General features: G+C 38.1%; 1 protein-coding gene across 4 annotated transcripts in view; it reads left to right on the top strand.

The window, feature by feature from the left end:
- Gpc6 (glypican 6) overlaps nt 1-12,556 on the top strand; it is a 1,113,645-nt gene that overhangs the window by 1,027,676 nt on the left and 73,413 nt on the right. For 3 of the 4 annotated variants that reach the window (XM_074043143.1, XM_074043145.1, XM_074043146.1), the window contains one exon: nt 2,996-3,025. The exons of the other annotated variant lie outside the window; for it this stretch is intronic. In XM_074043143.1, the coding sequence (XP_073899244.1) occupies nt 2,996-3,025 (30 nt within the window). The remainder of the gene's footprint in view (nt 1-2,995; nt 3,026-12,556) is intronic. 4 annotated transcript variants of the gene reach the window in all.

Genomic DNA, 12,556 nt, shown 5'->3' with positions numbered 1-12,556 from the left:
TATTACCATTTATTAGCAAATAAAATTCCCTCTTCAGTGCAGGTTTTAGGAAAGGTGTCATATGTGTAATTGTTTTAACCTACTTTCCCTTTCTTATTACTATTCTGTATCATGGTTTCAGGAAAAGTTTAAAATTAGTCACTATTTTTCTTTTCAACAGGCAATTAGATCCTGCCAAACAACTAGCCAGTTGTTTCAAAGAATGATGGTTTTCTTTAGATTCCATTGTTTGGGTCCTAATTTAAAATTTGCTTTGGATATCTTTCTAACTAGATACATAAATTGGGAGTCTAGATACATAAATTGATCCTTTCTCCACCACCACCATGTTAGTTGGCTCTAAGTCATTAAAGGAGATTAGGTCTTTCAAGATCTTTTGCGAAATCTAATTTCAGAACTGGAGTACAATGTCAGATGAATAAATTTTAGAGATGAGTTGTATAACTTCATGTCTACAGCTAACAATACTGCATTATGCACTTACAAACCTCTTAAGAGGATAGATTTCATGCTAATTGTCCTTACCACAATAAAATAAAAATAAATTGTAGAAAGGACTGGGGTATATTGTGTACTTAGATAAAATCGCATTAAATTTGAACAATATAATGATATCTATGACAACTAATTAATTTTTTCTCTTCAAAACAGAGAAGCATATAGTATCTATTGTCCCCAGGAGAAATAAACACCCACCCTTACACAAGGGAGTGGAACAAGGAAAATATTCTTCTCATGGTGACAGTATTTATGCGGTGTTAACACACCTATACACACCATCAACACTGAAAATTCCATCTATGTTTAAAATCTGATAAGATCTGAAAATTGGAATTTGAAGCTTTTAGAGAAGAACTTCATTGGTAACCTTCAAAATGTCCCCCAAATAAAAGGGGGAGCATTGGCAGATAGCAAACTGACTGCAGACCTTTTATCTTAAGTACCCCCAAAATACTTTAATCATTTGTTCTGAAAATATTGTTAATGGTTAATCATTTGATCATAACCTAAACCAAGGGCCAGACTCAGTGCATAGGCATTCAGTCAGTAAGTCAAACAATATCCCAAGACTTTCTCTGCAGCACAAGTTATTTACCTCCTCATTTATTTACCTCATTCCACTTCAGGCTGTGGAAGTGAGAATTGCAATTTAATTGACTTTTGGTTGAATTAAATTCTTATCCCTTCCCAAATTGTTAGAATTAACAACTTGTAATTCACAGCCAGCCATAAGCCCACCATGAGTTACTTTTCCTTAGCTCCTAAGAGCTAGAGGATATTTCCATATCAAAAGCAGCCATACCAAGATTATGCTTAAGATACAGGAGCTATCAGAATCTCCACTTGTGGCCATTGGCACCCCCAAGGACTTTTCCCTTTAAGGGCTGTATATGGATCTGAACATATACAGGGAAGGTGGAGCAGTGCAACAGTCAGGCATGATCTCCTTCAAGGAACAGGACTGGAGAACTCTCCAGAAGGGTCTGTTCTCCATTATAGCCCATTTCAACTGTTTGTTTATAAGTAAAGCTCGAGTTACCTACTCCTATTTTAATTTTCCCCTAAAAAGATGTTTCCTGAATATTTATAAGAAGCATGTGTCCCAGAAAAAAGGAGGATAATTGGAAAAGATTTCCCTTAATTTCTCTGTTTCAGAAGAAATGCTTCAAAGGCCACCATCAAAAGAAATCTCCAATCACTCCACCCCTTTAGCCAAAATGAAAATTACTTAACTATAAGGTTCTTGGAGTATGACTTCTTAATACCACTTAGATTAGTACCTGTGGTGTTAGCTTTGGAATCTATTTGTATATGTTCTTATGTCATTTATTGTAAAGCTGTTTGTTTGGTTTTTTTAAAATGTGAACTGGTAATTATGAGATTTGTTTGAGAAATAAAACTCCCAACCCAAAGTTGCTGCTAAAACTTACATAAAAGAATGAAAAAGAAAACTCTCTCTTAAAAATCACACCAATTCCATCATTTAGCTTCTTTATTATAAGGAACTTGTAAAATCTTTTATATCAGTAGGAAACATTTCCCTTGGTTTCTTGAAAGTTATATAGGCTAAAAACACAGTTGAGGTATTCAGCAGCTTTCAAATAAACTACTAGAAAGTGATTTTTGTTATCCAAAAATGAATGAGTATGTCTGTATAAAATCAGCTGCTGATGGAAAGATGGCTCATGTAAAAATATTGCAGTCCTACTGCTAACAGCCATGATTTACTGAGGATACAAATGCCTTCCACTAATTCTGCTAACACACTGGTCTTACCAATCATGCATCTCTCTCCTGTTGCCAACGCTCACCTTAGTAACCCTCCTGTCCCCACTGGCTGCTAAAGATTTCCAGTTAAATAGGCCAGAGGTGATGATTTGCACTCAGAAAGGGACTGGTTCTCTTCCCCTTTTCTTAAATTTATCCTCTGTGAATTCTCTTAAAAAATTTGATGGAAAGCTATGATTTTTTTTTAAAGAAAGTTCCAATTCACTGGAAGTATCGACTACAAAAATAATTCAGCACAAAGTAGCTGGAGTTTTAAGATCTGAGCACACAGAGGTGTTTCGAATTATCCTCTCTAAAAGGCAATTAGTTGTACAGCTCAGAAAATTAGAGCTCAGTGTGCTAGATAGCTCTGGAACACACTCGGACAGGGACTGTCTGTTACTTACTCCAGCTCTTTCATTAGAGCAAAAATTTACTCTAAATTGTGTCCCTTAGCAGAACATATCTTTACAAAAGTAAATCCTTTAAAAAAGCCAGACTTGGAAGTCAACTCAAGTCAGTGATGATTTAGCCCACTAAGCCTCCTGTAATTATTCAACCTTGTCCTGTGCGTGACGATTTCTCAAATATTCTATGAGGGAATGTGGGGTGGAGGTAGATGGAATGGCAACCTATGAAGCTAACCTTTATACCTGTGCTGTGCTATAATATATAGAATAATCTCTTTTTCTTTTTCCTTTAAATCTGTTTTCCTCTTGCTTCCCAGAGGACTGTGTGGAGGACAATGCAGCATAGTGTAAGCACTGGTCTTATTCTTCCACTCATCCCATTTGTCTTTGTATAGTCATTCTGGAACGTTCCTAAGAAACTCAACCCCTGCTTTCCTTTCCCACATTCTCCAGAGTAAATTGAACAATGCACAAAGCCAACTCATTTAGTAGTTTCCTCTCTGCTTGATATTTGTGGTTGACACTCATTTTGGTATTCTTTCCCAATGGCAACATTTTCAATCTAATCTTTGTGCAAGACCTGCTCATTTGGTCACTGATTTAAATTCTATCCCAATGTTCAGACCATTGTTGCCTTCTTGAAAAACTAGCTCTTCTCTGATAGAATATATTGGCCTTTTCTTCTTGTGCTGTGTGAATAATTACCTTGCTAATAATAAAAACAAACCAACGCTGGCTCTCATGCATAAGAAGCTAATTTTTCCATTAGCTGGGAAATAGAAATTTAGGGAGTTAAGAAATAGTTTGTGGTATACACTATTCATTCTCTCTCTCTCTCTCTCTCTCTCTCTCTCTCTCTCTCCCCTTGACTTTACTGATTTCTTTGATTACATTCTAGGAGGGAGTTTTTGATTTTTTTTTTTGCTTGAAAGTGCTTTCTATTGGGCTGAGGAGAAGATTATCTTATTTTACTTTTAAATTAACCAGAAAAAACCAGATCGTTATCTAGTCTGGTTTTCTCAATGCCATTCCAGAATGTTAAGGCTCCTTTGTGGAGATCTGTGTCCTACACAGCACTGTGGCCCAAGAGAGCACATACTGATTCAAGCAGCACAACCATGACATCATGGTGCTCCATGCCTGCCTGGCCTTTAATCAGGCAGTGTCTAAAATTCCTCCTTTTAAAATTCATTGTTTCAAAAAAGAAACTGTCCTCTGAGTAGTATCTCTACTCAACATTCCAACTCTCTGAGTCCAAGGCAATTTGGATGAGGTTTTAAAAAAAAATTAGGGGGTAAATCTAGAACAGGAACATTCTGAAAGGGAAGACCTGGAGGAAGAAACAGGCTCAAGGCCTCCTGATGTTAAATGGGGAACAGGAAGAGAAATCATGGTTGGGCAAGTTAGGGTTCTATTAGTTTGGCCCAATTGAAGCCAGAAAAGCTCTAGTTCAGACAGTGTGTGCCTGCCCTTCTCAACAGGTCTTCTCAGGATCTCCATAATTTCTAGCAGATAAAACTGTATTGGATGGTTACCATGACCCTGGTAGCTTTCCTCCAAGAATGATGGCTTCCTTGAGTGTACTAGAATGAATGCAGTTACACTATCATCCCCATGTCTGCTGGACTTCTCTGCTTACAACCCATAGTCTTTATCTAGGCCAAAAGAAAAAAAAATTCTAACTGTAACTTCTGAAATTCACTGGTATGTCATTGGTAACAAATATGTTGTTAGTATTATTCCATACAGGTTAAGAAACTGCAAAATACCATCAAGATGTGCTCTTTGGGGTTTGGGATATGGCTTGTTGATAGAGCACTTGCCTACCATGCACAAGGCCCTGGGTTCAATCCCTAGCACTATGAAACAAATATGTGTGTGCAAGTGTGTGCGCGCGCACACGTGTGCACAAAGCAACTGACATTCTGATATCATCTCCTGTCTGACCGCTGATACCAATTTCAAAGTAAAATGCTAGTCATAAAGATGGTTTTCAAAGCTTCTCTGGGGTCATTTTGGTGAGATTTAGAAAGTCTTGGTTGTAAGGATTGGGAAACTGTCTGTTGTTCGTTTTAAATTGCATGGCATTTCATTGTCACCTCAAAGCAGTCTGTGTGTGGCTAGCTCCACTACTTTGCATTTCAAAGGAATGTCAGTTTGTATTTAGGAAATGTCTTTATTTTCTACAGTTTCAGTCACCGTCTAGGTGGAACTGGTAATTCCTACCTTATAGCCCAACACAGACACACACACAGGCACACACACCCTTCATCTTCGCTTGTCTTGAACAAGAAAAAGTAGAACTTCCAAAACAACACTAAATCAGACTCTCCAGTTTAATTAGTTTTCTAAAGACAAATGGGTCAAAGCCAGATTGGCTTTCAGCCTCTGCTGCAGTTGAATAAATTATGCGCCATTCACCCCAGCAAACAAATGGCCACTGCTCAATCCACTTCAGACACTGAACTGCCCAGTATTGCCTGAACCTGCTTTATCTATTTGCTGCAAAACCCCACTGAGACACCCCAGTTTCATTTCCAATGAACCCTTGGTAATAACAGCAAAATGCAATGATCTTTGAAAGCAAAGAGAAAATAAAAAAAAACATTGAAACCAACCCACCCAACTTACTCGGTCTCAGGTTCTGTTCTTCTCCAGACAGGGAAGGTGGCCTGTCACTGGCTTCGTTCCTTTCAGGAGGCTTGTGGTTGATGAGGCCCAGGTGGGGACTATCATTAAGACACACATAAAGTGATAACTTATCTCCAGGATCTTCTGCTTATGTCACAGGCTTGAAGAATACACAAATTTAATTCAGAGGTATACACTGTTTGACAACTGAATGAATGTCCGTTGCTGACCCAATGGACAGCAGACTATTTTTACCTCCTTGGAAAGCTATTCTTTCAGGCATATGGAAGAATAGCGAAAATAGAAGGAGCTGTGTTTCATTGCCTGGGGTTGTATACCAAAGGGAGAAAGAAGATAAATCGCAGCTCTGGCTACATAACTTGCTGGAAGATGCTACTGCCATCACTGCTTTAAGACTTGTCCAGAGAATCATGTGGAGGCCAACAATGAAATAAAAACATGTCACATATTTTAAAGGGAGAAACCACATATTTTAAAGGGAGAAACCATTACACAACTTACACTCAGTATAAATGATTTAAAATCATTTCAGTGAGAGTAATTTGTTAACAAAATCATGTTCGACTCTGGGTTAAACCTTCCTTTGTCCTCCTAAACACTTAAACAAAAGCTTTTGTGACCACCATGTCATAAAAATGACATGTTTCACTTTCAGACCCCACATAGGACTATTGCAGATTTATATCTATTTTATGGAATGTCAATATGCTTATTTTCCCCTTCAGACTTCAAATTTTCTTTCGGAATTCCTAGTCTTCAGCTAAAACCCAATTGATGCATTCTATGGTTATCAGTCAATCAACAAATGTATTTATTGAGTTCTTCTCTGTTGCATAGCACTTAGTAAACTCACTGTCACGTGCAATCTTCATCTTAGTGCCATGTGAGTGCTGGGGTCATCAAAAGGCAAGGGTACTATTTGCAAAGACATTGCTTTTCAAATCAGTTAGATATGCTCTGTCTCCTCCCGGGAATAGTACCTAGTATAGAGTTTCATAAACCATTAGCATACAGTAAATAGGAATTTGATTTTGTAATCAAGGATAGACTACACCAAACAAGATGTAGAAAGAATATTAACGAATGATAATCATTGACAAACTATGTAAATTAAAAACATTAAACATCTGTAGCATCCTCAGTATAGGCCAGGTCTGATAGCTCATTTTCTCTTCTTAAGTTAGAACTTTCTACCTGAGTCTTGAGCAAAGTAAACAGAAACTTTCTTGTTAAAAACTAATCCGATAAAAATGTCCATCTCTACCCTCATTCACAGAGTCTGTCCTTTATTCAGCAGTATGACTGGTATTTTGGTGAATTGGTTATGAAAATCTGAACCAACGAGCCTCTCTAGACTGCCCGAATCATAGCTTTTAAAATATTTGTTCATTTGATACATCAGTTGACATAGATATTTTATTAAATTATTGAATAGCTTATGGAATCTATTTTTTTGTCATGGCAAATCTGCAGTACTTTTTCTTCCTAGCTGTATGAGATATTTGCCTCACAACTCCCAAATGTGATGTTCATGCTTAGGAGAAGCTAGAGGTGAAGAAATGGAATATTTCATAAATATCATTTTTGATGTACGTGCTGTATAGTCAATCAGCTTTTAACTGACTCTGGGGCCTATAGAATACATTTTAAAGCATTGGGAATTTGGCTCTTCCCATAACACACTTGGACACTCTTTACTGCTAGCAATAAACTTCAGGCATAAACATGGTAGAGAAAACCAGATGAAAAGGAACTCACTTGATGAAAATTGACTTCCCTTCATAAGTGTTCAAGGCAGAAAGATATCTGCAATACACAATAATTTTATTACTTAATCTCAATCGTGGCCATTATCATCAAAGCCCCTGACTTCACAGGTATTTTCTTACACCTAAAAGACTGGCCACGCTATTAAAACAAATAAAAAGCCAGGTTGGTAGAAAATGAGTAAACTAGGAGCAACTTCCTTCTACTGCTGGTTAACACATAATTTTTTGGAAGTTGAGTATGCATAATATCTTGAGAAGCTTTTCCAATGCTGTATTGATCTGAATGAGCCAGAATAGGCAAGGCTACACCTACAGACAACCCTACAAGGGCACACAGTCACGTAGGTTATTTCTTCTTTGTGCCAGTTGCCCATTGTGAATTGGCTAGGGGTCAGCTACACCCAGACCCTGGGTAACAGAGAAGCCATTAGCTGGAGCTTCACCTGTCCCAGTGGTAAGGGAAACAGGAATGCAGGAAATGTGACTTGTAATATCTCCATCTGGAAGGGATACATCACACTGTTCACATTCCATTGGCCAAAATGAGTCACATGACCAAGGCAACCAACAAGAAGTCAGGATGGATGTGCCTATATGTCTCAGAGAGAGAGAGAGAGAGAGAGAGACAGAGAGAGAGAGAAAGTGGACATGTCAATGAACAGCGGCATTGTCAACCACACACAGGTTGACCAAGGCAAACCTTACCTGAAAAAGAACAGAAAAATCAGTTACTCATTCATTCAACAGATATTTCTGGCTCTCACATGAGTCAGGTATGTAGAACATAGTCACTCCCTTGGGAGATGATAGACAAAATTGTCTATAACTTAGAGCAGATAATGCTCCGAAGATTGTCATGGAATGGATTGTCCCTTTGACAGAACAAACATTTAAAAAATTTTTTTAGCCAGGTGCCAGTGACTCCTAGCTACTCAGGAGGCGGAGATCAGGAGGATCGCAGTTCGAAGCCACCCCAGCAAATAGTTCCGCAAGACCCTATCTTGAAAAACCCTTCACAAAAATAGGGCTGGTGGAGTGGCTCAAGGTGAAGGCCTTGAGTTAAGCCCCAGTACCGCAAAAAAAAAAAAAAAAAAAAATTATTTTAGACTGCTAGAAGGAATCTAAATCTTTGCTTCAAAAGGAACATCCACTTTGCCCTAGTAAATGTGCATCTCTTTCTGAGTCAAGTAGATTTTTAGCATCAGATGCTTATTAAATCTAGCTAAACTTTGTGTCCAATCATAATTCAACCAGATCAAAAAAGTCCCTCCCCAAATCTGAAGATCATGTCTCAAAGAGGAATGTAAAAATTGTTGCTAATGACTACGAGAAAAATGTCAACAAAGAAACAGAATGAGCCAAACCTTTTTTTTTTTTTATTACAGGCATTTAAATGTCTTTCAGATTCAGACCATAATATGTATTTTAAATGAGGCTCCAACATTGCAGATTGTGAGTGCTGCCCTTGTATGACTTCATGTCATGTTTGCTTAGGAAAAGCAATTTTTCTGCTCTTCTCCTTTCTGGGTCAACTTGGTAGGAGCAAATCAAATTGTTCTCCCTTTCTCTCTCTTTCATACATCATCATTTAAGATCACCAAGAATCTGTGTTCTGGAACCTGCCCTTGTCTTCTTTTACAATGTCAGTTTATTTCTGAACAGCATTCATAAAAGAAGACACTTTTTTACAGGTTAATCAGGGAAATCGCAATGGCTGACACCACCAACAAACATATCGATTGCAATAAAAGTCTCAGGAATGTGTGTGCATTGACTTCTGCATGGAATTATTTGCAAAATCCAAGAGCTTTGATTCAGCTGGAAGAAAAATTATGTTACAAATTGATAAATTATTTATGTGTAATGAGGCAGGAAACCAATGACTTTGTAAGTTGTATTGTAAGGGATTTTGACCTCAGAAAACTCCTTAAAAGCAGTTAGCATTCCTTTCCCTGAAAAATATTCCTCTCTACACTTAAAAGCTGAGCACATTGAGCTGGGGTTGTGGCTTCAGTGGTAGAGCACCAGCCTAGCAAGCACATGGCCCTAAGTTCAAACGCCAGTACCACCAAAAAAAAAAAAAGAAAAAGAAAAAAAGCTGAGCACTTCCTTTGCTCAGTCTTTGCAGTTCCTTGGGAGCTAGAAAAAAGGCTGAAACAGCTCTGGGAAGAAAACAGAGAGGCAACAAACTGCCTTAATTGATCTCCTCACATAAAATCCAAAAGCCCAGAGGCTGCCTTTAGCACAAGACATGTGCACACAAAAATGTTTCCAGTTACTTGGAAAAAATCGAATCTTCTTTATAAAAAACAAAGTCTTCAAGGAACAAGAAAATTTTGTTAGAATTCCTCTTTCTCATTCTCTCTTTTGTCAAGGTTTCTTGACAAAGTAAATACAATTAGCTCTTTATAGTGTTTTCATTTTTACAAAAAGTTTCCTTTCTCCATGATTTGGAGGACTGAAAAGTAAAATGAATGTCAAGGAATGTTAAGCGAAAACTGTCTTTGATGACTTTGCTCTGAGTATGACAAGAAAGGGTCAGGGTGTGTGAGTGTGTATGTGTGTTTCTTTTTTAACTATCCTGCACTCTCTGTGTCCATAACAATAATTGGACAACTCAGAGATTGTTACAATTATGAACCAAACTGTATTTGAAGAATGCTGCATTGCACAAATGTCTGTGATTCATGGCTATTTTTGAAAATTCAGGACAGTCATTTGTTATGAATGAAATGTGAAAATTAGGGGAATTTCCATGCCCTGCCCTGACTATTACCCTCCCACAGAGAAAGCCACATGCTCTCTCTGCTTGGTGGAAAAGGAAAAAAGATAGGATTAGATGATCCCTTGCAGAAAGTCCTCAAATCTTAATGTATTTTCACTGCTTAGGGTGTTTGAAGTTTTTAATTTTTAAAATTTTTTTCTTGTCTACTTGGTCTAGCAATTAGAGACAGGTTTTAATATACAGGTAGACTGACCTACTTCTCCTTATAGTTCTATTTTCATTTTATGTATGCCAAATCTATACTTATAGCAGTGAATTTATTTTTCTTGTGAATTGAAACTTTCATCATTACATAATTAACGCTTTTCCCTACTACAGGTCTTTGCCTTAAAATCTGTTTCTTTCTGATATTAGTGTGGTTGCACCAGATTTTTTCTTTGTTGATAATTAACTATAATATTTCTTTACTTTTCACCTTTCTGAAACTGTATGTCTTAGAGGTACCTCTTGTAAACATCACATAGAGAGATTTATTTTTAAATCAAGGCTACCAAGCTTTGATTTTACCTGGAGCATTTATCTCATTTAAATGTACAGAAACTATTTTTTTCTTCCACCATATTTTGTGATTTCCAAAGCCTCCCATGATGACTTTGTCTCATCTTTGTCTCTATTGTGGATCACTTGAGGGCTTTTTTCTCATTCTACTTTTAGCTTTTTGCAATTAAATACTTTATCATTTAGTTATTAGCCTTGAAATTTCAACATAGATGCTAACATCAAAATCAGAGTTTAATCCATCAATAAATATATCTTTACTCTTCTCTGGAACAATACACAGACTTCAGAACATTTTAACTCTGATAATTTTAGTAGGAGGATTGAGTTTAACTTCTTTCCCAACTGTGTTTGAAGATCCATTGACTTGGTGAAGCATCACACCATTCTACAACAGAGCAAGCATTGCCACAGTGATTTGCTCAAGTCCTCTGCTTCTGATGAGTACTACTCTATGGCAGTTGACACCATTAGTTAATATTGTTCTGGGTATGTGCTTAAACCTCTGGTCCCCAAAGTTCATTGCTCCATCTCAGCAGCTCCAAAATCTCTCACGGCTAAGCCTCTGGACCCCATTCACTACAGAAATAAGATTTTACTCTGAGATCCAGGGTCTCCAGAAGTCCAGAACACCTGCTAGAGGGTGTCTTTGCTGGGTGATTTTTAACTAAAAGATGTCACATACAGCCAAAAACACTGACCTTCAGAGAGGCAAACCCAGGTACACCCTTCACCTTGTCTCCTTGTTGACATCTGGAAAGACTCTCTTTCATATACTTAGTAAACCAGGACAGTCAGGAAAAGAGAATAGCAAACAGATGATAACCCACTGGAATATCTGGGGGTTGGGGACATTAAGGACCATCATTCATGGGCATTGACAGTTTTACAACCTCCTATGGGCAGAAGCAGTCCATGAACTGCTTCTGTGGAATATTATACTCCAAAGTATTCTGATTACTATGACTTCATCGAGCTAAAATGTTATGTTTCATTGTACAGTCACATGTGACTTAACTTCAGGGATATGTTCTAAGAAATGCATCATAAGATGATTTTGGCAAACATCACAGAGGACAGTAGAGAGCAGTCACTGCGTGTGGTCTTGAGGCAGTAAATGCAAAATGCATGAGGCTACCACGATCCATCACAGCACACTGCTTTACTGCAAACTTTGTCTTATATATGTAAAAGAGTACACTTTAGTGATAAAAAGAGCAGTTTAATAAATACATAAGCCAGCACCATAGCCGCTCACTACTCTTATCGAGTACTGTATAGTGTATATAATTGTGTGTGCTATCCTTTATACAGCCTACAGCACAGTAGCCTGGTTTACAGCAGCAGCCCCACAAATACGGGAAGAATACTTGAGTTTTGGTGTTTCCATGTCACCAGGTGATAAGAATGTTTCGGCTCCATTATTGTCTTATAGACCAGCCTCGTGTGTGATGTGTCATGGCAGTCTGTCATGGACTGCAGATTGCGGAACAAACACTTTTGCCTCTACATTGGCTATTGTTCTCTCAGGGCCCTCAGAAGTCTGCCTCAGCCAAATTCTAGATCCCATTGGCTACTGCAGGTGCCAGTGAAGTGTCAAGATAAGAGGTTATGTTTGGGTCTTAAGTGTCCCTCAAAGGCCCATAGGCAAAGGCTTGGTCACCAGCCTGTAACACTGTTGGGAGGTGGTGGAAACTTTAGGAGGTGTAGCCTAGTAGATGTAAGTTAATTGGGTGGGGTGTGCCCTTGAAAGGAGGATACTGGGAGTCTCTCTCCCTTTCTCTCTCTCTCTCTCTCTGTCCCTCTCTCTCTCTCTCCTTACTGACTGTCATAATGTAAACAGATCTCCTTTGCCATGTTGCTTCATCTATTAATATGTACCCTGCCACCACAGGCCAAAGCAACAGAGTCAAGCAACCATAGACTACGCCCTCTGAAACTGTGAACCAAATATACTTTTCCTGCTTATAAGTTGATTGTCTCAGGTATTTTTTCACAATGTCAGAAAGCTAACTAATATATATATATATATATATATATATGCCTGCTAGATAGGCTGGCACAGCACACAAGTGTATTTAATTTCATTCATTCATTCATTCATTCATTCATTCCCTGCCTCGGGTAGACAGAGGGCAAGCACAGGAGAGAAAGACAGGTGCATTCAGCCTCAC

This window comes from Castor canadensis, chromosome 10, assembly GCF_047511655.1.
Source record: "Castor canadensis chromosome 10, mCasCan1.hap1v2, whole genome shotgun sequence".
In the NCBI taxonomy this organism is placed as follows: Eukaryota; Metazoa; Chordata; class Mammalia; order Rodentia; family Castoridae; genus Castor; species Castor canadensis.
Note: the sequence above shows the minus strand (reverse complement) of the source record. Positions and strands in the feature narration are given on the sequence as shown.